The following is a 24,650-nucleotide window of genomic DNA, read 5'->3' on the forward strand; positions in this document are numbered from 1 at the left end:
AAAAAAAAAAAAAAACCGAATGTTATGCAAACTTAACCCAAAAATTAAAAGAAAAAAAAAAAAAAAAAAAAAAAAAAAAAAAAAAAAAAGAAATATACAAAGTAATTATGACAAAATTATCTTCATAAGAACATGCTGCATACTTGGCCAAGTACACAAAACAATACAGGGAATAGTCAAAAGGGCTTCTCCAACTGTAGAGGTACAGATTGTCTTAACCTGTTCTTTTCTGTACAGACTTAAATTTCTAGTGGCTTTTTTCTATGTATTTTAATTTTCCTACAAAGTCCTTTTTGGAAGTTGCAGAATTATTAGCTTTGATGAGAACAACTTTTGTCATAGATTTGATTTATTAAACCAAAATTATACATATTAAAATTTTATCACAAATATATATGCTTCCAGACAAAGAAAAGTTTGTTAGTCCTGATTTTCTAATCGTAGCCACTCAAGCAACAGTCCTTTCACAGTACCCCATGTATTTCAATTAGACTTATAAAATTATAAATTAATCTATGGTCAGTGTCTTTGGTTTAAAAAAAAAAAACAGGCATTTCTTGACATAAAAACGTCCCACACATTATAGATGCCAACCACCTCCTGGTAGCCACTATGGACAACTAATGAGATGCAGAGTCTTTTTTGGACCAATGATGTCTCTACTATCAGATCTATCTGTATTAACAGCAATGTTACTCTCAATGAAACTGCAGAAGCCACCAGGAACATGGAGGACCACCTAGCAGATCAGTGAGTAGGCTGCTTGTTCAGCTTTCCTTTAACACCTGTTGGTAAATACTAGTGGGAGTAGACAGAGTTGTACAGCCTGGACAGTGGAAACCAACAGCAGGATCGCAAGGTAACAGCATCAGACTCTTCTGCCCTCCTCTTGCACTTGGGTTCTGCTCCCAGGACAAAGAACTTGGGAGAACAGTACGGGAAACTGAGCAGAAAGAATGGGTTTCCTGACTAGCCTTAAAACCTAACCCTAACGTGGCCAACAGTAACTCATCTGAACAAATCTGATTAAATAAATTGTTGGGGCTTACCTGTGATGTCACACATACAGATCTACTCTCCAGGAAGCAAACTCTTAGCAGGTTACTGCCCCACTGATAATCACTGATCTGAAATTCTCTTGTTATGAAAGAAAAGTCCTCCTCCCCACAAAAGACCTTTAAAGACTTCTACATATTTGAAATACCAGATACTAAGAAAGGTGTTTAAAATGATTTCTGTTATTGGTAACATCAAACAAAAAAGGCTGTATCTGGTTAAGTTAAAAAGCATCAATACTCCCTCTTCTGGCCCTCCAGCTGTACCAATAGGAATTCTCACCACTACTCAGTAACAGAAATAAGAAGTGCCTACAGCCATGATGAATTTGTAACATTTTCTCAAATTAACTATGATTTTTCTAATTTCAGGTGAAAACCCAAGGTGGTACTTCAAACACGCACATGCACACACAAACTCAGAGGACAGCTTTACAAGGAAACCAAGGAATTTCTGCATTAACAAAGGAAGACATTTTAGGGGAGACATCCTAGCCACATATGCTTTCTTTGTTATATTTAGGTTCATATTCATTGATACTAAACACAGACATTTAATGGCACTGATAAAAATTCAAGTAAAAAAACTCAACTGAAGATGCAAACTTACCATAAACAAAATACTATAACCACAAATCAACACTAAAACAAATTCTGTAAGTATTTTATTTATCACTGAAGAAAAAACACAGCAGCAAGTTCTGTGTTGGCTTCAATGAGACCAAATAGTTAATCTTTAACATAGCTACTACACTCCAAAATTGAAGTCAACACAGTCATTACTACAAATTACTTGTTGAAAGAATCTATCTTGAAGAGAAAGAAAATTAGGAAAGAATTTAAACGATTCCTCCAAACCATACATTTATAAATATTGTCATATTTAAAATGCTTGAAAGGCATGAATTCTCCATTAATGGAAAAGCAGTTTACTATTGGCAACAGAAAAAAACTCAGCGATAGTTTACCAAATGCTTTAAAATTTAAAAGCTATACTGTTTGGATTCACACTTGCGCAGTATTCTTCTTGTCATTACAACAACTGCAAATTGCTTTGTACCCACCTTCTCTCAAGTAAAATCTAAAGAAAACCCCACCGTATCCAATGTTTATAATGTTTACTTCAAGTGAATCTAAAAACTTTCTAAATTTAGTTTATGGTAAATACCTCAAAATACCTAAAATAGGTACATAACCACTTAAAAGTGTGAAAATTGTTTCAGATTCACTGCTTTAAAGGGTCTTCAAATATATTTTCTTTAACAGAACCTTACTTCATTCCAAATTAATATCAGATATTTCAAAATAAAAAAAAATATCAGTCTATACCAAGATAAAGGTGTTACTCAATACCTGAAAGTTCACATTTTAAATTTATTTTTTAGTTTTTCTTTTTTGTCAACAAATGATTGATGAAATAATGCAACACCCTTAAATTCCAGAAAATGGCATGGTTTTTCCAACCTCCTGTGGATATGGTGCATGATCAATCTATTATATAGGATTAATACAAGTTCATGCTTTTTGTGTTATGGTGAAACAACATTAAAGAATCCAATTTAGATTGGTTGAAGCACAAGTATAATAATCCTTGAATGTGATCAAACCTATTTAAGACACCAGTTTAAATCCATTATCTTGAGACTTAACGTCGTACTGTGGTCCATCCATCTTCATCAGTCTCATTTTTAGTACGACGAAGAGACTCCCTATCTTTTTCAGCTCTCCATGAGGCCTTCTCTTTTTCACCTTCTCTTTCTCGGTCTCGGTCTCTTTCTCGGTCTCTTGAAAGAGCTGGGGGAGGAACTCGACGAGGAGGGTCCCGCTCTTCTGCCCGGTCATCTTTCCTGTCATCAGCACGTCTCCAAGAACTTACTAGAAAGTTTAATTTAAAAAAAAAAAAAAATTAAGTTAGTACTATATTCTATTGGCACAAATTAACAAGCAGAAGAAATGCCTCAAATTACTCAAAATTCCTGTACTAAAGACTGACAATACAGAAATCATAATTAAAGCTCGTACAATTTCTCACAATCTTTAACATACAGATGTACAGATAAAACTCGAAATTTGAAAACAGGCAGCAAACCCTGGCCTGGGAAGGGCTGCAGCTGGTATAAACCCGTAAGACAAGGTAGCAAAAATCTGGCTGAATGAAAATGTTATAACTGAAAGGATTTTTGGCTCTTGAAGAATTTTAACAGCAAATTAACCACATAAAACACAGGAGTTTTTAAAGTTATGGCTATGATAGAAAAATTCTCTCGGCCGGGCGCGGTGGCTCAAGCCTGTAACCCCAGCACTTTGGGAGGCCGAGACGGGCGGATCACGAGGTCAGGAGATCAAGACCAGCCTGGCTAACACGGTGAAACCCTGTCTCTACCAAAAAAATACAAAAAACTAGCCAGGCGAGGTGGCGGGCGCCTGTAGTCCCAGCTACTCGGGAGGCTGAGGCAGGAGAATGGCGTAGACCCGGGAGGCGGAGCTTGCAGTGAGCTGAGATCCGGCCACCGCACTCCAGCCTGGGCGACAGAGCAAGACTCCGTCTCAAAAAAAAGAAAAAAGAAAAAAAAAAAGAAAAATTCTCTCACTAACAGGATGTCAAGACATACGGAAAATAAATTTTTAAAAACCAAGAGAAAAATCAGTATTTTAAAAATGAAAAATACATATATTTTAAGAAAGAAACTTGTTACAATTTCAGAGAAAATGTTTCTACTTTGTGCTTAATTTCTCAAGAAGTTGCTTTTAAATAACAATTTTTTTCATTTTTATTAAGTAAACTTTATATATATTGCCTACTATCCAATTTAGTCTACTACTGTACTTTGAATTTAGAGATAAGTGCACTTCACAACACGACCATTAACTGTATGAAAATCCTGAATTCTAAATGGAATAAACATCAGCTCTCTTATTGTTGGCATTCATACAAGTTTACGATATAATTAAATAACCCAAATCCCCCCCAAGAAATGACGGTTCTCCAATACTTCAGTTGTATGTAACATCTATACCTTCTTCACGTTCTGATCTGAGCGGAGGTCCTCTTCGGTCCCTATCGTCTCTTAGATCTCGTCTTTCTCTTAGATCACGCCGGTCATCCCTCTCACGGCGACGGTCATCCCTATCTCTATCATCCCGACGACTTGAGTCTCTCCAGCTTGAAGACTCCTCAGCTGGTCCTCTTCTCCAGCCACCTTCATCCCTGTAGCCATTTACAATGACAAGTCAGGTTCTTACTACTGTTAGACCAGATGGGATAATTATAAGTACATCCAATCCAAGCTGGGGCTTAGAGTTTACAAATGTAACAGGACAGTTTAAACTCATAACCTGACCTTACCTGATACCTGGGGCGTGGAGAACAAACGAGAACACTCAGATCTGTGCCATCCCACTCAGTAGCCACTACCCATATGTGGTTACTTAAATTTAAAGTAAAATGGAGATATTTCCTTAGGAGCACCAACCATATATTCTAAGTGTTTGGCAGCCAAATGTGACTGCTGACTACCATACTGGCCAACACAGACACAGACATTTTCTTCCTTGCAGAAAACTGCATTGAACACTGCTGGTCTACATTTATCAGTGCAAGGACACTTTGGCAGAGGGAGCAAGCTAGAACTTCTACTACCAATAAAATCGAAGGGCTTTTGATAATTTAAAGGCAAAAAAACTGACTGCCCTAAACCACAGGTGGAAAAGCAATGGACTGACAAAGACAGCTGGACTGGTTCCACTGCCCAACAGTCATACAGCCTATAGACAGCCACGAAGTTTGAGCCTCCATTTTCTTACTTTAAGAGGGAATGTTTGATTAGATAATCTATAAAAAAATTTTTTTTTTTTTTTTTTTTGAGATGGAGTTTCACTCTTGTTGCCCAGGCTGGAGTGCAATGGCACGATCTTGGCTCACCACAACCTCCACCTCCCGGGTTCAAGCAACTCTCCTGCCTCTAAAGCCTGCATTATGATTCTAAGAGATAAGTGGGGTGCTGGGGAATAGCAAGGAACATCATTTCTGAAAACCAGTTTGAAATACACAGGCCGGTGTCTAAAACAATCCCAACTGCAGCTCTACAAACTTTTTTTTTTTTTTTTTTGAGATGGAGTTTCGCTCTTGTCGCCCAGGCTGGAGTACAATGGCACGATCTCTGCTCACTGCAACCTCTGCCTCCTGGGTTCAAATGATTCTCCAGCCTCGGCCTCCTGAGTACCTGAGATTACAGGCGCACCACCACCAAATCTAGCTAATTTTTGTATTTTTAGTAGAGACAGGGTTTCACCATGTTGGCCAGGCTGCTCTCGAACTCCTGAACTCAGGTGATCCGCCCACCTCGGCCTTCCAAAGTGCTGTGATTATAGGCATGAGCCACCGAGCCCGGCCTCTACAAATAATTTAATTAGAACATCACACCTAGGTCTTCTGAAGCGATCCTCTCGATCCACATCTCTCTCTCTGTCCCTTTCTCTCTCAGGTTCCTTGTCATTCTCCTCTCGATCTTGATTATCTCTATCCCTTTCTTTTTCTCTGTCCCATTCACGTTCTTCTGATGGCCTTGATTCTCGAGGTGGACCCCAGCTCTCCTCTCTGGCTTTTTCTTTCTCTCTCCATCCACCTATTTTTTTGAAAAAGCAAAACATTTTTAAAATATTTTTAAAAGAAGAAACAGATTGGCAATCATGAATAGACATTGGCATTAACTCATCATCATTCTAAACGCTACTTTAAGATACTGATTAAAAAAACACTAAAGCTATGTATATCACTGCACAGACATCATTAACAGTATTTTAAACTTACATAAGAAACTTAAAATGGGCCGGGCACGGTGGGGCTCACACCTGTAACTCCAGCACTTTGGGAGGCCAGGCCAGGTAGATCACTTAAGGTCAGGAATTCGAGACCAGCCTGGCCAACATGTAAATAACCCTGTCTCTACTACAAATACAATTAGCCAGGTGTGGTGGTACGCCTGTACTCCTAGCTACTTGACTTGGGAGGCTGAGACACGAGAATCGCTTGAACCTGGGAGGCAGAGGTCGCAGTAAGCCAAGATAGTGCCACTGCACTCCAGCCTGGGTGACAGAGTGAGACTGGGAAAAAAAAAAAAAAAAAAAAAAAAAACAACCTTAAATGATCTGGCCTGAGTGCTCCATAAAACAAAAATATCACTAAAAATTTCATAATTTTTCCTATTGCACACAGATTTCAGTATAGTATCTGTTGTGATGTTAAACAGATCACTCATTTAAGCAGAAAACTTCAAGAGTTTTCTCTGAGTCCCAATTTTAAGGTATTTATACCTTGCAACGTTTTCAAGGCCTTCATATTCAAAAAAGAATCTTTCCTTTTACATTCCTATCCTCCACCATTTACCACCCACCATTACCTAGTCATTAGTCATGAATAAATTCTTTAACCCTGTAGAGTGGCTCACACTTATCCATGGAATATATGAATCTAGGAACATTTCACATAGATTACATGGAGATATAAATTTGTTGGTGACCTCACTGTTTAAAATGGCTTCCAAGCGTAGTGCTAAAATGCTGTCTAGTGGCCAGGCGTGGTGGCTCATGCCTGTAATCTCAGGAATTTGGGAGGCCAAGGAGGTGGATCCCTGGAGTCCAGGAGTTCAAGACCAGCCTGGGCAACATGGCAAAACCACATCTCTACAAAAAATACAAAAATTAGCTGGGCTTGGTGGTGTGCACCTATAGTCAGCTACTCAGGAAGCTGATGTGGTAGGAGCTCTTGAGCCCAGGAGGGAGAGGTTGCGGTGATCTGAGATCACACCACTGCACTCCAGCCTGGGAGACAGAGTGAGACCCCGCCTCAAAAAAAGAAAAAACAAATGCTGTTTAGTGGCCCCAAGCACAAGGTGGCTAAGGAGAAAATACATGTATTAGATAAGCTTTGTTCATGAATGAGTTACAATGCTGTTGACCATGAATTCAATGGTAATGAGTCAACAACATATCAGAAATACGGGGTCTTTAAACACAAACACATAAAAGACATTTTATGTATTGACTAGTTGACAAAAATATCATGACTACAAGCTCACAAGAACCTAACCTTGTATTTCCCCTAGGAACAGGAGTTCAGTATTCATGGCAACTTTATAAAATATAATTAGCAAATCAGTAAGAATCTGCTACACTGTTACCCCATTTAACATGAGGCAAAGAAAAATTAAATGGCTTACACAAGGTAACAGCTGAACAGTGGAATGAAGTGAGACTAAAAGAGATGAAGTAGGCAACAGAAACAACTGGGGAAAGCAAGGAAGCAGCTCACTTAGATCTGCACTTAGAACAACTGCTCTAGTTATTTCCCCCACACCCAAAATTAAAACTGGGAGTAAGAGAGGAAGCAAAAACCAGTTAGGGGGTGAGGAAAACGATGCTGAGCCAGGACCAAGTACAAGCAATGGGAATGGAGAAGAGGGTGGATTTCAGGAACATCAAAAAGGCCGAACTGAACTAAATAAACATTTAACACAAAAGATGAAACAGAGACAAAACAACTCCCAGATTCGTAGCTCAGACAGTTAGATGGACAGTGATGCCCCTGAAGAGAATCAGAGGGATGGGTGTTCATGAATTCATGGTCAACAGCATTGTAACTCATTCATGAACAAAGCTTATCTAATACATGTATTTTCTCCTTAGCCACCGTGTGCTTGGGGCCACTAAACAGCATTTGTTTTTCTCTTTTTGAGGCGGGGTCTCACTCTATCTCCCAGGATGGAGTGCAGTGGCGTGATCTCAGATCACTACAACCTCTGTATGTGATGGTGATGAGTCCAGTTTTGGATAGGCTGTGTTTGACATTCAGTAAGACTACCAAGTGGAAATGCGCTATATGCAGTAAGCAGCTGTCACCTGTGTGCAGTACGCAGAAATTACCTAGAGAAAATTGGCCGGGGCAGTGGCTCACGCTGTAATCCCAGCACTTTGGGAGGCCAAGATGGGTGGATCACTTGAGGTCAGGAGTTCAAGAGCAACCTGGCTACCAAGGTGAAACCCCGTCTCTACTAAAAATACAAAAAATTAGCCAGGCGTGGTGACGGGTGCCTGTAATCCCAGCTACTCAGGAGGCTGAGGCAGGAAAATAGCATGAACCTGGGAGGTGGACCTTGCAGTGAGCAGAGATCACGCCACTGCACTCCAGCCTGGGTGACAGAGTGAGACTCCATCTCAAAAAAAAAAAAAAAAAAATTAGCCATGTATGGTGGCATGTGTCTGTAGTCCCAGCTACTTGGGAAGCTGAAGCAGGAGAATTGCTTGAACCCAGGAGGCAGAGGTTGCAGTGAGCTGAGATTGCACAACTGCAGTCCAGTCTGGAAGACATCTCAAAAAAAAAAAAAAAAGAAAGAAAATGGTAATAGATGTGTGTCACAGACATGTATACAACTGCTCACAAATAATAAAGTGTTAAACAACAAGCAGGCCCAGGACTAAGAAAGAAAACGAGGCTGGGCGCAGTGCCTCACACCTGTAATCCTAGCACTTCACTTTGCGAGGGAGAGGCAAAAGGATAATTGAGCCCAGGAGTTTGAGACCAGCCTGGGCAACATGGCAAAACCCTGTCTCTCCAAAAAAATAAAATGTTAGCAGGGTGTGGTGGCATGCGCCTGTAGTCCTAGCCACTCAGAAGGCTGAGGCGGGAGGCTCCCTAGAGTCAGGGAGGTCAAGGTTGCAATGAGCCATGATTGCACCACTGCACACCAACCTGTGCAACAGAGCAAGACCCTGTCTCAAAAAAAGTAAAGTAAAATGAGTTCCTCCGTGCATATCTCTCATTTGGCAGAAATAAATATATAAAGTACATTTTGGTTTCAATTATTTATTTTTAAAAGGAGGCTAGTTCCCAGTAAAACCTGAAAAACACACCAATACTGAAGGGATGAGTACAGGAAGAGCCTTGAAAGAAGCAGTCAATGAAGCAGAAGGAAAATAAACAGCACATCACAAAAGAAGAAAGAGGGGTTGGGTTATTTATGTTTTGGATGGTAGTATTCTGAAGGCAAACCTTTGACAGGTAAATCACTGCAAATGATACTGAAGATAAAAGACCAGTTTATCTGGAAAATAACAATATAGCCCTGACATTTATCTATCAGAACTTCACTTTTACAGGTGAACACTTAAGCATATTCTAGGAAATAGACTTTTACCTGGCTTGACTAATGGTCTCCAAGGACCAGGTCTTGAGTCATCACCCCGTCTGGGAAAGCGATCATCATCAGCACGTCTTGAAAGCCGATCATCATCCATGTTTCTCCAAGGGCCCCTGTCATCCTCTGCACCACGCCTGGGAATTCTATCTTCATCGGCATTTCTCCAAGGTCCTCGATCATCATCCAACCCTCGCCTGGGACCCCGGTCATCATCCATGCCTCGCCTGGGACCCCGTTCGTCATCCAACCCTCGCCTGGGACCCCGGTCGTCATCCAGCCCTCGCCTGGGACCCCGGTCGTCATCCAGGCCTCGCCTGGGACCCCGGTCGTCATCCAGGCCTCGCCTGGGACCCCGGTCGTCATCCAACCCTCGCCTGGGACCCCGGTCGTCGTCAGCATTACGCCAGGATGATCGCTCATCATCAGCGCCGCCTCGCCTCGGCCCCCGGTCGTCATCCATCCCACGTCTTGGTCCCCTGTCCTCATCAGCTGTTCGCCAGCTTCCTCTGTCCTCATCCAGTCCTCGTCTAGGTGGTCTGTCATCATCCGCGTGACGCCAGCTTCCCCTGTCTTCATCAGCAATTCGTCTGGGAGGCCTGTCATCATCTGTGTTACGCCAAGAAGGCCGGTCATCGTCTGCCCCACGGCGAGAGAATCGATCTTCCTCAGGACCACGTCTAGGGCCTCTGTCATCATCCATGCCACGCCGGGGAACCCGATCATCATCTGGTCTAAGAGAGGACTCTCTATCTTCATCATCCCCCAGACGCCGGGGCCGCTCTTCATCTCTTCTATGAGACCTGTCCTCATCTCGCCCTTCTCCACGTCTCCACTCCCTACACAGCAACAAGAACAATTAAAAATACATAAAATAAAAAAGCACACGATCCTTTGGGGATTTTTTTTTTTTGACGTGCTTTTTTAAAACTTCAGTATGGGCCGGGTGCAGTGGCTCACGCCTTTAATCCCAGGACTTTGGGAGGCAGAGGCAGGCAGATCACCTGAGGTCAGGAGTTCAAGACCAGCCTGGCCAACATGGCAAAACCCCATCTCTACTTAATTGTAAGACAAGTGGCTTGGCGCAGTCGCTCCCACCTGTAATCCCAGCACTTTGGAAGGCCAAGGCAGGAGGATTGCTTGAGCCCGGGAGCATGAGACTAGCCTGGGCAACATGGCAAAACCCCATCCCTATAAAAAAATAAAAATTTACCAGCCGTGGTGGCTCACGCCTATAATCCCAGCACTTTGGGAGGCCGAGGCAGGCAGATTACTTGAGGTCAGGAGTTCAAGACCAGCCTAGCCAACATGGTGAAACCTCGGGTCTACTAAAAATGCAAAAATTAGCCAGGCGTGGTGGTGCATGTCTGTAATCCCAGCTACTTGGGAGGCACAAGAATTGCTTGAACCCAGGAGGCAGAGGCAGTGAGCCGAGATCCCGCTACTGCAGTCCAGCCTGGGTGACAGAGCAAGATTCTGTCTCAAAAACAAAGAAACAAACAAAATTAACCAGGCATGGTGGAGCGCACCTGTGGTCCCAGCTACTCAGGAGGCTGAGGCAGGAGGATCGATCACCTAAGCCCAGGGAAGTTGAGGATGTAGTGAGCCGAGATTGCGCCAATGCACTCCAGAGTCAGACACCATCTCAAAACAACAACAACAACAAAAAAAAGAAAGAAACAAGCCAAGTGCAGTGGCTCAAGCCTGTAATCCCAGCAATCTGGGAGGCTGAGACAGGCAGATCACTTGAGGTCCAGGTCAAAGCCAGCCTGGGCAACATGGCAAAACCCCATCTCTACTAAAAAATACAAAAAGTAGCCAGGTATGGTGGCACACACCTGTAATCCCAGCTATTCGAGAGGCTGAGGCACTTGAACACAGGAGGCAGAGGATGTAGGGAGCCGAGATCGTGCCACTGCACCCCAGCCCGGGCAGCAGACCCAAAAAAACAAAAACCAAACCCACACACAATCAGACATGCACACAATTCTTCATGGCTCTCCTTTCCCTGCCTCTACAAAATGAACCAAATTTTAAAATCACCAATAAAATATTAACAAGAGGCGGGGCACCGTGGCCCATGCCCGTAATCCCAGCACCCTGGGAGGCCGAGGCAGGCGGATCACAAGGTCGGGAGATCGAGGCCATCCTGGCTAACATGATGAAACCCCGTCTCTACTAAAAATACAAAAAATTAGCCGGGCGTGGTGGCAGGCACCTACAGTCCCAGCTATTCAGGAGGCTGAGGCGGGAGAATGGTGAACCCGGGAGGCACAGCTTGCAGTGAGCCGAGACTGCACCACTGCATTCCAGCCTGGGCAACAGAGCAAGACTCCGTTTCAAAAAGAAAAGAAAAAAGATATTAACAGGAACTGAGGAACTGGAGCAGCATTATTTTCCTCAACTCTACTTACTTCTCTGGCGGGCCTCTTCTCCACTCAGAATCTGCTTCAGGTCCTTTTCTCCAGGTGCCTTCTGAATCTCTATCTCCCCAACGAGAGTCCTCCATTGACAAAGTGAAAAAGAGGCATTATATTGGTAACTATTTACTATTACAACTACTGGTATTACCATTCAAATATTTTTTGTACTTATAACAATATGAAGCCCTTAAATAAGCAAGTTTTAAAATTTTATTTATTTTTTAATCTGAGATCAGACTGATGCTACAGGGAAACTAGTAGTCTCATATATTGTGGGTGACCTTACAAACACCGCTGGAAAGCAACCTGGGAACACACACCTCTACAGATTTCCTTCAACTAGAAATCCCCTTTGAAGAATGTGAAAAAAGCCCCGTACCCTGAAATGGACATCACAGTGCCTACTAAGCAAAGAAAGGTGGAGACATTTTATTTAATGTCTAATGGGGGTGGTTAAATTAAAAGTACTTCTCTATTCAAAGTACTCTGATGGGTCAGAAGCAGGGGCTCACACCTGTAATCCCAGCACTTTGGGAGGCCGAGGCAGGTGGATCACGAGGTAAGGAGATCAAGACCATCCTGGCTAACAGGGTGAAACCCTATCTCTACTAAAAATACAAAACATCAGCCGGGCACGGGCCAGGCGCAGTGGCTCACGCCTGTAATCCCAGCACTTTGGGAGGCCAAGGCGGGCGGATCACAAGGTCAGGAGATTGAGACCATCCTGGCTAATACGGTGAAACCCCATCTCTACTAAAAAAATATAAAAAATGAGCCGGGCGTGGTGGCAGGCGCCTGTAGCCCCAGCTACTCGGGACGCTGAGGCAGGAGAATGGCATGAACCCGAGATGGGGAGCTTGCAGTGAGCCAAGATCGCGCCACTGCACTCCAGCCTGGGTAACAGAGACTCCATCTCAAAAAAAAACACAAAACAAACAAACAAAAAAAAAAAAACAAAGTACCTTGATGACATTAAGAATTGTGGGCCGGGCGCGGTGGCTCACGCCTGTAATCCCAGCACTTTGGGAGGCCGAGGCGGGCGGATCACGAGGTCAGGAGATCGAGACCATCCTGGCTAACACGGTGAAACCCCGTCTCTACTAAAAATGCAAAAAATTAGCCGGGCGAGGCGGCGGGCGCCTGTAGTCCCAGCTACTCGGGAGGCTGAGGCAGGAGAATGGCGTGCACCCGGGAGGCGGAGCTTGCAGTGAGCCGAGATCGCGCCACTGCACTCCAGCCTGGGCGACTAAGCGAGACTCTGTCTCAAAAAAAAAAAAAAAAAGAATTGTGAAAAGTAAATCTGGTACAGCCTTTGCAGGGGACGATGCATGCACAATTTTAATCAAAAATATCCTCTGATACATTGTGGCTGGTCATACAAATGTAACCTAAAGCCATTATCAGACAAGTGAGAACTCTGGAAGATATTTTAAGAGATCTGATGATAGGGTGGGAAGACTAAAATAAATATTTAAAAGCTGGCCAGGAGCGGTAGCTCACGCCTATAATCCCAGCACTTTAGGAGGCTGGGGTGTGTGGATCATTTGAGGCCAGGAGTTCGAGACCAGCCTGGCCAACATGGTGAAACCCTATCTCTACTAGAAATATAAAATAATTAGCTGGGCATGGTGGCGGGCGCCTGTAATCCCAGCCACTTGGGAAGTGAGGCAGGAAAATTGCTTGAACCCGGGAGGCAAAACTTGCAGTTACCCAACATCACACCACTGTACTCCAGCCTGCACCAGAGCGTGAAGCTCTGTCTCAAAAAAAAAAAAAAAACTACAAAGCTAAGAATAAGCTACAGCCTCTCACAATTTGTGAATAAAAGAACCTTTATTTGATTTTTTTTTTTTTTTTTTTGAGATGGAATCTCACTCCGTTGCCCAGGTTGGAGTGCAGTGGCATGATCTCAGCTAACTGCAGCCTCTGCCTCCCACGTTCAAGCGATTCTTGAGCCGTAGCCTGCCAGGTAGCTAGGACTACAAGCGCCTGCCACCATGCCCAGCTAATTTTTGTGTTTTTAGTAGAGGTGGAATTTCAACATGTTGGCCATGCTGGTCTCGAACTCCTGACCTCAACTCATCCACCTGCCTGGGCTTCCCAAAGTGCTGAGATTATAGGCGTGAGCCACCACGTCTGCCCCTCTATTTGCATTTTTGAAAAAATGTCTTGGCAATGAAAGTCTAAAATAACAACTAGAGATGAGAAGCAGTGAAAGACAAGAATGGCCAGAAAAAAAGTTAGTCCCAGGTCATCACAGCTAATGATTCTGGGCTGTCTCTTAAGGTGGGGGTTGTTCTAAGAGACTTTCCCAAGTAAACACTTTGAGAGACAAATAGAAACGTAACAGTCAAAGGAATTTATGGGCACCATAATCGAGGGAACAAACACAGCCAGAAGGCCAAGTTTCTTCCACCCCCGATGCCTGCCTTGCCAATTTATACTCAACAAAGAAAGCAAGGTTTTAGAGGATATAGTACAACTATTACAACCGCCAAAGACTTTTGAAGGATGGCTGTTATAGCCATTAAACAAGCAAAAAGAAATAACTCTGCCTCCTGGGCTCAAGCCATACTTCCACCTCAGTCTCCCAAGTAGTTGGGCATGCACCACCATGGCCAGCTCATTTTTGTATTTTTTGTGGAGACAGGGTCTCACTATGTTGCCAGACTGGTCTCGAACTCCCAGGCTCAAGTGATCCGCCCACCTGCCTCGGTCTCCCAAAGTGCTGAGATTATAGGCGTGAACCAATGTGCCCGGCCCAGCAGATCCAAGAGCAGAATGGTCCCAGCTGATGAGCAAACAAATTGAACCAGGATCTCAGAGAACCTGGTACAAACAACAGATGAAGAGAGTAAAAGAAACATTAAAGATATAAAGAGGACTTTGAAAGAGCAAGAACAGAGAAAAAGGAGAAAAGTTTCCTTAAATTAGAAGATTTTTGTCTGCTCTAAGGAAACTGAATCCTTAGACCAAAAGGCCAAAAGACCAAAAAGAAACAAAGATGACCAAACACTCAGGTGTCTAAACACAGTCTTAGCGACAGTTTTAACTTCCTTTACTGCAAGTACGGAGAAAAATTACGTTCCCAAGGAATGAAACAGTATCTACAGAGTAAGACGAAAACTAGTATCAAAAATCCTCCCCACTGTAACACTGTGTACTACAAAGAGAAGCAAAGATCTCTATTATTTCTGAAAAGATGATTTTGAACTGGCCAAATAATGAACCATCCATTGTTCAACCGTGAGAGAAAAAACTTGAGGCATACGCAAAGACATTCTGAAAACAACTGATTAAGAATCAAGGCCGGGCGCGGTGGCTCAAGCTTGTAATCCCAGCACTTTGGGAGGCCGAGACGGGCGGATCACGAGGTCGGGAGATCGAGACCATCCTGGCTAACACGGTGAAACCCCGTCTCTACTAAAAAATACAAAAAACTAGCCGGGCGAGGTGGCGGGCTCCTGTAGTCCCAGCTACTCCGGAGGCTGAGGCAGGAGAATGGCGTAAACCCGGGAGGCGGAGCTTGCAGTGAGCTGAGATCCGGCCACAGCACTCCAGCCTGGGCGACAGAGCCAGACTCCGTCTCAAAAAAAAAAAAAAAAAAAAAAAAGAATCAAAAAGTACTCACAAAGGGAAAACATGATGCAGTGTAAACATACCTGAGACTAAATAATGTTTGCTAATATGGATATAAAATTTTAAGTGAATACTAAGAGGAAAGATAATATGTAATGATCTAGAAACAAAAATACCCAGTTCACTGCAATAAAATATAAGTCAAGGTATGCTCATGATTTTGTTTTGTTCTGAAAGGCAAAGGAAAGTTGTATTTTATACTTCTGAAGTTTTTTTAAAAACTTAGGAAAAAATTAATGGTGGCTGGGCAGAGTGGCTCACGCCTGTAATCGCAGCACTTTGGGAGGTTGAGGTGGGTGGATCACCTGAGGTCAGGAATTTGAGACCACCCTGGCCAACATGGTGAAATTCATCTCTACTAAAAATACAAACATTAGCCAGGCATGGTGGCACGCGCCTGTAATCCCAGCTACTCGGGAGGCTGAGGCAGGAGAATTGCTTGAAACTGGGAGGCGGAGGTTGCAGTGAGTCAAGATTGCGCCACTGCACTCCAGCCTGGGCAACAGAGAGAGACTCTGTCCCCCCCCAAAAAAAAAAAAAAAAAAAACAACCTAGAAAAGTTCTTCAAGTTTGGCTTAAAGAAAAAGGAAGGGGTGCCAGGGACATAGAAGCAAATAAAAAGCTCCAAAGCAAGTGTTAGGAACAAAACCAAATACACTAGTTACCATGTTAAATGCAAGTAAATTAAACTATACTCTCCCAAAAATAGGGAAGGTGTGTGTGGGCGGCAGAGGGGGCATAAAACAGAAACAAGAGGCTGAAAATGTACAAAAGGGTGGACAAACACATTTGCAAATGCTAACTAAAAGGATACTCTCAGAAGGTAAGCTTCCTCACATTCCTAAGGAGACATTTCCATAAACTAACAAGATGCAGCAGATTTAAACAACAAAACAGCTGATTTCATGCATACACAGAACTTTGTGCCCAACAGAAAAAAACATTCATAAAAACCTGACCATGGTTTTAGAACACAAAGGAAAATGTATTATTAAATTCCAAAAACTTGTAAATCATACAGACCACATTTACTGAATACCAAGGAATTAAAATTACAAATTAGCAGTAAGAATAACCTAAACTGAAGACACATAAATAACTAGTATCAAGTCTAGGCATACAGATAAGCATTTGATACAGGTGTGGCAAAAACAGAGGAGCAGAGAAAAGGCATGCGAGACATCCTTGAGCTTTTTGAGTGAAAGGTAAGCAAGCAATACTTTAAGGGGCAAACAGGGCACCTCCCAAGCAAAAGGAAGAGCGTGCAGACAGATGCCACAGACACAGAATAAAGCAGAAAACTTGCTCTCCAATGGCTGGAGCACAGGTGACTAAGAAGAAAATAGTGTCAGACGAAACTGATGAAAACGGCAGCAACACGAAAGACTGCTAAGGCGTGTTTTAAAACCTTTGGCTCTCAGTAATGAATATCAACCAATGAAAGGTCTGAAACCCAACAGCAGGCACAGTGATCACACATGCTGTATTATGAAAAATCAAGCAGGCCACAACGTAGAGGAAGGTCTGAAGCTGGAGGAAGATGATGATGAGGGAGACTAGTAAGTAGACCAACAAGTACTGCAGGTAAGAAAAATCTGAATTAAGGCAATAATGTAGGAAAAGAAAAAAGGAAGAGTAGGTTCAAAGCTGTGACAAAGCAGATACCAGTAACACCAATCAGGAGAGGGAATTCCAGACACAAGACAGAGAAGGGAACACAGGTCCGTTCTGAACCTGAGTGCAATTAAAAATGAGCATTTAGAGCTGAGTTTGAATCACCTAGGAATCCTGTTAAATTGCATACTTTGATTCAGAAGTTTTGGGGCTGGACCTGAAACTCTGCGTTTCTAACAAGTTCCCAGGTGCTGCTGACAGCTGCTGGCCACCAAACACGTCTTTACCTCCCAAGGAGCTACAGAACTCATCATCCTCTAAATTCACGATGATGTCTTTTTTTATCCCCGAGACAGTCTTGCTCTGTCACCCAGGCTCAAGTGCAGTGGTGCGATCTTGGCTCACTGCAACCTCCGCCTCCTGGGTTCAAGCAATTCTCCTGCCTCAGCCTCCTGAGTAGCTGGGATTACATGAGCCGCCACCGCGCCTGGCTAATTTTTGTATTTTTAGTAGAAACAGGGTATCACCATGTTGGTCAGACTGGTCTAGAACTCCTGACCTCGCAATCCGCATGCCTCGGCATGCCAAAGTGCTGGGATTACAGGCATGAGCCACCACGCCCAGCCAGACGATGTCGTCTTTCAAGGAACTCAGCAACAGTCCCTCTTCTGTAGCAAACTCAGCAGTGCCATGGACAAAACTTTCATGACACGCACACGCAAAAGTATGCTTAACCCTATAAAATTCCATCTTTGCTAAGACAAGTATAATTCTTTCCCCCTTAGGTGCCTTCTGTTCTTTGGGAAGAGAAAACTACCACATTAAAAAGAGAGGTGAACATGGGGTGGGTGCGGTGGCTCGCACCTGCAATCCCAGCACTTTGGGAAGCCGAGGCAAGCAGATCGTTTGAGGTCAGGAATTCAAGACCAACCTGGCCAACATGGTGAAACCATGTTTCTAATTTTAGTAGAAAATTTTGTGTTTTCTACTAAAAATACAAAAATTAGCCAGGCATAGTGTTGGGTGCCTATAATTCCAACTACTCGGAAGGCTGACGCAGGAGAATGGCTTGAACCTAGGAGGCAGAGGTTGCAGGGAGCCGACAGAGAGATCACATCACTGCACTCCAGCCTCGGCAATGAAGTGAGACTCTGTCTCAAAAAAAAAAAAAGAGAGAGAGAGAGAGAGAGAGATGTGAAAATAACTGATTTAAATACATTTACATCAGTATCATGGAAGAGAACTGAGTAATAAAAATACATCACAATTACAAAAATCAGCCAGGTATAGTGGCACGCGCCTGTAATCTCAGCTACTCAGGAGGCTGAGACACAAGAATCACTTGAATCTGGAGGCTGAGACTGCACCACTGCACTCCAGTCTGGGCAACCTGGGTGACAGAGCAAGACTGTGTCTCAACCAAAAAAAAAAAAAAAAAAATCACATTAAAACAAAATAAAATCAATAAACCCTATACTCACCTTTCTAGAAAGTGAACTATCGCCAAGTCTTCTCTCTTCCTCTCTACGACGTTCTCGTTCTTCAATTTCCAACTCCCTTTGGCGTTTTTTCCTTTCCACTTCTTCTAATTTCTTCACCCGCTCCTGATACTCTCGTAGCTCTTCCTCGCGTTTTGCTCGTTCAGCGCGCTCTCTCTCTTCCCGCTCTAGACCATTGATTAGGTTACTAAGTGTGCCTCCCAGCCATATCTCCCCACTAATGCTAGTTCTACTTTTCTGGTATTAAACAGGTAGCATAATGTACAAGTAAAAGAATTTAAAAATAGTTTGTAATCAGCTACATGACAGAACACAGTCAATAAAACAAGTACTACACCCCTCAACTATAATTTTGTAATAAGATACTAGAATTCCTGAGCAATCTGGGATTCCAGATACAGCATCATTTAACAGCCATCATCTGGAATGTATTCCTCAATAAATGTCAATACACAGAACATGGTGATAAAAAACAAAAAGTATTAATTTTTAAAAGAACATCAAATGTGTGGGGAACTGTTGGTAGATGATGTAACAACTTCACATACAGCAAACTGGGTTCTGAGATCCAGTTAATTACAGTGCTAAAAGGCCAATTACCTTGATTCCTGTATTTTCTACATAAGATGACTAAAAACTAGATCTAACACCAACCTTGCATTAGCACCCCTCCAATCCTTTTCAACCTGTGTACCTTTTAGCATTTGTTCTTCTGCCCTTCTTTGCTCCTCCTCTTCTTTTTCTCTATAATATGTTATTCTGCGTTCTTCTTTACGTTGCCTTTTCCGTTCTTCCAATCGATTATGCCTTTCTTCTGCTAATCGCTCTTCAAACTGTTTAAGTTTTTCCTGCAATCGAGGTAACCCCCAACCCAAAAAGGACACATTTCGTCAAGAGCAACAAACCAGCAGAAAGCTATTAGGTTTACAAAAGAATCTCAAGTGTGTTAGAATCATCGAAAGCAACCTCTCAGAACAAAAACTCTAACTTCCAAATGACCACTAACTTGTTAGCAGGCCGAATTTTAAAAAATTTAAATTGTTGATATTATCTACATCCAGTGGGTTTTTCTTTATACAAAATAAATTCAATGATCAAATTAGAACCTAAGCCCGGGACATTTTGATCTAGTTTTTTTTATTTCTAACAAAAACAGTACACAAAACTTGTATTAAACTGTGCGTTCAACTTTCACCTTTAGAACAATTTCTTTAGGTGATTGTTTTGCTTACAAAATATTATCCAAAAAGTTCTACTATTATTTGAATGACCGTTATACATAGTAACTCAAGACAGTATATACCAATTTGTTAAGGGAGAACACTTCAGCCAATACTAGAAAGCTCACATATCAACATTTCCCAAAAATCAGCAAGCTCACCTCATAAACAGACTGCCGTGCAGCTTTGAGTCGCATTACAAATAAATCTCTGTCTTCAAGCATTCGTGACATTCGATTCTTATGTTCAAGAGCCTTTTCACGTTCTAGCTGCATTGTAGTAATCTGCAAGTACAAAATACAGTGAAATTTCAAAGCATCACTTTTTTTTACTCATCAACCCCAAATTACTGACAAATACTCTTGAAAAATTAGAAGCTGCTTCATTGCCCCTTCTATCATGCCATAAAAAAAGCATTAACTACCATCCATGTCAACAGGTCCCCAGAAGACAACTAGGGGCAAGAGGTAGACAAAATAATCCTGAGGCATTTAGGAGAGACAGTTTTTATTTAGCCCCATGATACCAGGAACTTTATAAAGGAAAAAGTATGATATACGGACACACCTTGGAGGCACTGCAGGTTTGGTTCTAGACCACCACAATAAAGAAAATATTGCAATAAAGCAAGTAACACAGATTTTTTGGTTATCCGATGCATATAAAAGTTTACAATCTATCAAAGTATACAACAGCATGTCTAAAACACCAATGTACAAACTTTAATTTTAAAATACTGTGAAGTGGGATGCAGTAGTACGCCGAGGCAAGAGAATCACTTGAGCCCAGCAGTGCAAGATCAGCCTGGACAATATGGTGAGACTCCTGTTCTCAAAGAAAACAAAAAATACTTTATTCCTAAAAAATGCTAGTGATCACCTGAGCCTTCAATGAGTCATCATCTTTTTGCTAGTGGAGTCTTGCCCCAATGTTGACAACTGTTGACTGATCAGAGTGGCGGGTACTAAAGGATGGGGTGACTATGGTAATTTCTTAAAATAGGTAACAATGAAGTTTGCCACACCAATTGCAACCTCTTACAAAAGATTTATCTAGCATGTGGCACTGGTTGACAGTTTTTAACTTAAGAGTAGAATTTCAATTTGATCCAATCCTCTCAAACCCTGTTGCTGCTTTATCAACTACACTTATGGAATATTCTAAATCCTTTGTTGTCAGGTCAACAATGTTCATAGCATTTTCACCAGGAGATTTCAAGAAACCACTTACTTTGCTCATCCATAAGAAGCAACTCCTCACCCAGTCAAGCTTTATCATGAGATTGCAGCAATTCAGTCACATCTTCAGGTTATAGTCTTTTTTTGTTTTTTTGTGGGTTTTTTTTTTTTTTTTTTTGAGACAGGGTCTGTCTCTGTCACCCAAGCACTGGAGTGCAATGGCACCATCTCAGTTCACTGCAACCTCCACATCCTCCCACCTCAGCCTCCCAAGTAGCTAGAACTGCAGGCACACTCCACCACACCTGGCTAATTTTCCTATGTTTTTGTAGAGACAAGTTTTCACCATGTTGCCCAGGCTGGTCTCCAACTCCTGGACTCATGCAATCTGCCTACCTCAGTCTCCCAAAGAGCTGGGATTAGAGGTGTGAGCTACCCCACCCAGCGTATACATCTAACTCTACTTCTCTTGCTGTTTTCACCACATCTGCAATTATTTTCTCCACACTACTCATGTACCCCTCCAAGTCATCCATGAGGCTTGGAATCAACTTCTTCCAAACTCTTGCTAATGTTGATATTTTGACCTCCTCCCACAAATCACAAATGGTCTTAATGGCATCTGGAATGAAGAATTCCTTCCAGCAGGTTTGCAATGTACTTTGCCCAGATCCATCAAAGGAATCACTATGGCAGCTACAGTCTTATGAAATATATTTCTTAAATAATAAGACTCAAAAGACAAAAGTTATTCCTAGATCTATGGGGTGCAGAATGCATACTGTGTTAACAGGCATGAATACAAACATTAATCTCTTTTATACATCCCCATCAGAGCTGTCATATGATCAGATGCATTGTCAATGAGCAGCAATATTCTGAAAACTCTTTCTTTTTTTGAGCAGGAGGTCTCAACAGGGGGCTTAAAATATTCAGCAAACCATGCTATTAACAGATATGCTGTCATTCAGACTTTGTTCTTTCATGCACAGACCACAGGAAGGGTAGATGCAGCATAATTCTTATGGACCCTAGGATTTTTGGAATGATGAGAATTGGCCTCAACTTCCAGTTAGCAGCTGCATTAACCCCTAAACAGTGAGCATACCCTTCAATGCTCTGAAGCTCGGCACTGCCTTCTCTCTACATATGAAAGACCTAGTTGGCCATCTTCTTCCAACAGAAGGTCGTTTCATCTACCCTGAAAATCTATTGGCTGGGCACCATGGCTGACCCCTGTAATCCCAACACTCTGGGAGGCTGAGGCAGGCGAACCGCTTGACTTCAGAGTTTGAGACCAGCCTGGGAAGCCTGGCGAAACCCCATCTCCACTAAAAATACAAAAAAAAAAAAAAATGCTGGCATGGTAGTTCACGCCTGTGGTCCCAGCTACTCAGGAGGCTGAAGTTGGCACTTGAGTCCAGGGGGTAGACGTTGTAGGGAGCTGAGGTCGCGCCACTGCACTCCAGCCTGGGTGATACAGCGAGATCCTGTCTCTCAAAGCAGCAAGAAAATCTCTTGTTCAGTGTAGCCACCTTCATCAACTATCTCAGCGAAATCTTCTGAATAACTTGCTGTAGCTCCTCCATCAGCACTTGCTGCTTCACATTGTACTTTCATGTTATAAAAACAGTTTTCCTGCCGGGCGCGGTGGCTCAAGCCTGTAATCCCAGCACTTTGGGAGGCCGAGACAGGCGGATCACGAGGTCAGGAGATCGAGACCATCCTGGCTGACACGATGAAACCCCGTCTCTACTAAAAAAATACAAAAAAAAAAAACTAGCCGGGCGAGGTGGCAGGCGCCTGTAGTCCCAGCTACTCAGGAGGCTGAGGCGGGAGAATGGCGTAAACCCAGGAGGCAGAGCTTGCAGTGAGCTGAGATCCGGCCACTGCACTCCAGCCTGGGGGACACAGCGAAACTCCACCTCAAAAAAAAAAAAAAAACAGTTTTCCTTAAACCTTATGAACCAACTTTTGCTAGCTTCATACTTTCCTTCTGCAGCTTCCCTTATTTATTTATATATATAGATATATATTTATACATTTATTGATACAGAGTCTCCCTCGGTTGCCCAGGCTGGAGTGTAGTGGCGCAATCTCAGCTCACTGAAACCTCTGCCTCCCAGGTTCATGCAATTCTGCCTCAGCCTCCTGAGTGTCTGGGATTACAGGTGTCCGCCACCACGCCCGGCTAATGTTTGTATTTTTAGTTGAGATGGGGTCTTACCATGTTGGCCAGGCTGGTCTCAAACTCCTAACCTCAAGTGATCCGCCCACCTTGACCTCCCAAAGTCCTGACATTACAGACATGAGCCACCGGGCCCCGCCTTTTGCAGCTTTCTAACCCCTCTCAGCCTTTGTAGTATTAAATGTTGAGCGTTAGAGCCTTGCTCTGGATTAGGCTTGGCTGAAGGGAATGTTGTGGCTGGTTTGATCCAGACCAATGAAACTTTTTCCATATCAGCAATAAAGGCTGTTTCACTTTCTCACTGTTTATGTGTTCACTGGAGTAGCATTTTTAATTTCAAGAACTTTTCCTTTGCATTCACAACTTGATTAGTTCAAGAGGCCTAGCTTTCAACATGTCTTCCTCACTAAGCTTAATCATTTCTAGCATTTGATTTAAAGTGAGAGACAGGCAACTCTTCTATTCATTCGAACACTTAAAAGCCATTGTGGGATTGTTAATTAGCCTAATTTCAATATTATGTCTCAGGAGCCAAGCATATAGTGGCTCACGCCTATAATCCCAGCACTTTGGGAGGCTGAGGCGGGCGGAACACTTGAGGTCAGGAGCTCAAGACCAGCCCAGCCAACATGGTGACCCCGTCTCCACTGAAAACACACTTGGGATGTTGAGGACGGAGAATCACTTGATCCTGGGGGGCAGAGGTTGCAGTGCGCCAAGACTGCACCACTGCACTCCAGCCTGGGCAACAGAATTAAACTCTGTCTCGAATAAATAAATAAATAAATATATATATATATATAAAAATAAATGTCTCAGGGAATAATAGGAAGGCTCAAGGACAGGGAGAGATAGTCAGGGAATGGCCAGTCAGTAGAACAGTCAGAAGAGACACAACATTTACAGATTAAGTTCGCCGCCTTATATGAGTGTGGTTTGTGGCACCCCAAAATAATTACAACAGTAACATCAAAGATCACTGATCACTATAACAAATATAATAATGAAAAAGTATGAAATACTTTGAGAATTACCAAAATGTGACAGAGACATGAAATGAACACATGCTGTTGGAAAAATGGTGTCAACAGACTTGCTCAATACAAGGTTACTACAAACTTTTAATGTGTAAAAGAAAAAATAAGAATAAAAATAGTAATATGAGGGGGCTGGAGGAGGCATGGTGGCTCACACCCATAATCACAGCACTTTGGGAGGCCCAGCCAGGAGATTCGCTTGAGCCCAGGGCTGTGAGACCTGCCTGGGTAACAACACAAAAGCACAATAAAGTGAAGCACAATAAAACGAGGTTTGCCTATATATAATAAAATAAAATAATAAATATGACATGGTAACACCAAACACCATGGTTTAATTTTTAAAGGCATTTTAATCAATGCAAGATGATATATGGCTATTTCCTTTCTGCCCTATGTGAAAAAACGGAAGGCTCCAAATCAACCCAATTTGGTCTGCAGCACCTTTCTAATTAGTTTTTAATATTTACATGTTAAGAGAATTATCACAAAAATTCCAACTTCTCCTGAAAAAATGGGAAGAGCTGGCAATCCTAGGTCCATTAATCTCCAGGTGACAACATTCAGATAAAACCAAGAAAAGGCTGCATTCTATTACATTCTAC

At 42.6% G+C, this 24,650-nt stretch overlaps 1 protein-coding gene across 3 annotated transcripts in view; it reads right to left on the reverse strand.

The window, feature by feature from the left end:
- Positions 1 to 331: 331 nt before the first annotated feature.
- The window catches only part of EIF3A (eukaryotic translation initiation factor 3 subunit A), a 51,263-nt gene continuing 26,944 nt past the window's right edge, over positions 332 to 24,650 (reverse strand). Inside the window, exons 15-23 of one of the 3 annotated variants that reach the window (XM_025395567.1) lie at positions 19,804 to 19,926; positions 19,117 to 19,270; positions 18,405 to 18,589; positions 11,662 to 11,750; positions 9,535 to 10,086; positions 9,248 to 9,474; positions 5,479 to 5,680; positions 4,073 to 4,263; positions 332 to 2,930 (exon numbers count right to left, since the gene is read on the reverse strand). In XM_025395567.1, the coding sequence (XP_025251352.1) occupies positions 2,701 to 2,930; positions 4,073 to 4,263; positions 5,479 to 5,680; positions 9,248 to 9,474; positions 9,535 to 10,086; positions 11,662 to 11,750; positions 18,405 to 18,589; positions 19,117 to 19,270; positions 19,804 to 19,926 (1,953 nt within the window). In that variant the 3' untranslated portion in view covers positions 332 to 2,700. Of the gene's footprint in view, positions 2,931 to 4,072; positions 4,264 to 5,478; positions 5,681 to 9,247; positions 10,087 to 11,661; positions 11,751 to 18,404; positions 18,590 to 19,116; positions 19,271 to 19,803; positions 19,927 to 24,650 lie in introns of all 3 variants that reach the window. The other 2 variants (XM_025395566.1, XM_025395565.1) reach the window with 2 other exon arrangements.

Source organism: Theropithecus gelada, chromosome 9 (genome assembly GCF_003255815.1).
Source record: "Theropithecus gelada isolate Dixy chromosome 9, Tgel_1.0, whole genome shotgun sequence".
NCBI classification, from domain to species: Eukaryota; Metazoa; Chordata; class Mammalia; order Primates; family Cercopithecidae; genus Theropithecus; species Theropithecus gelada.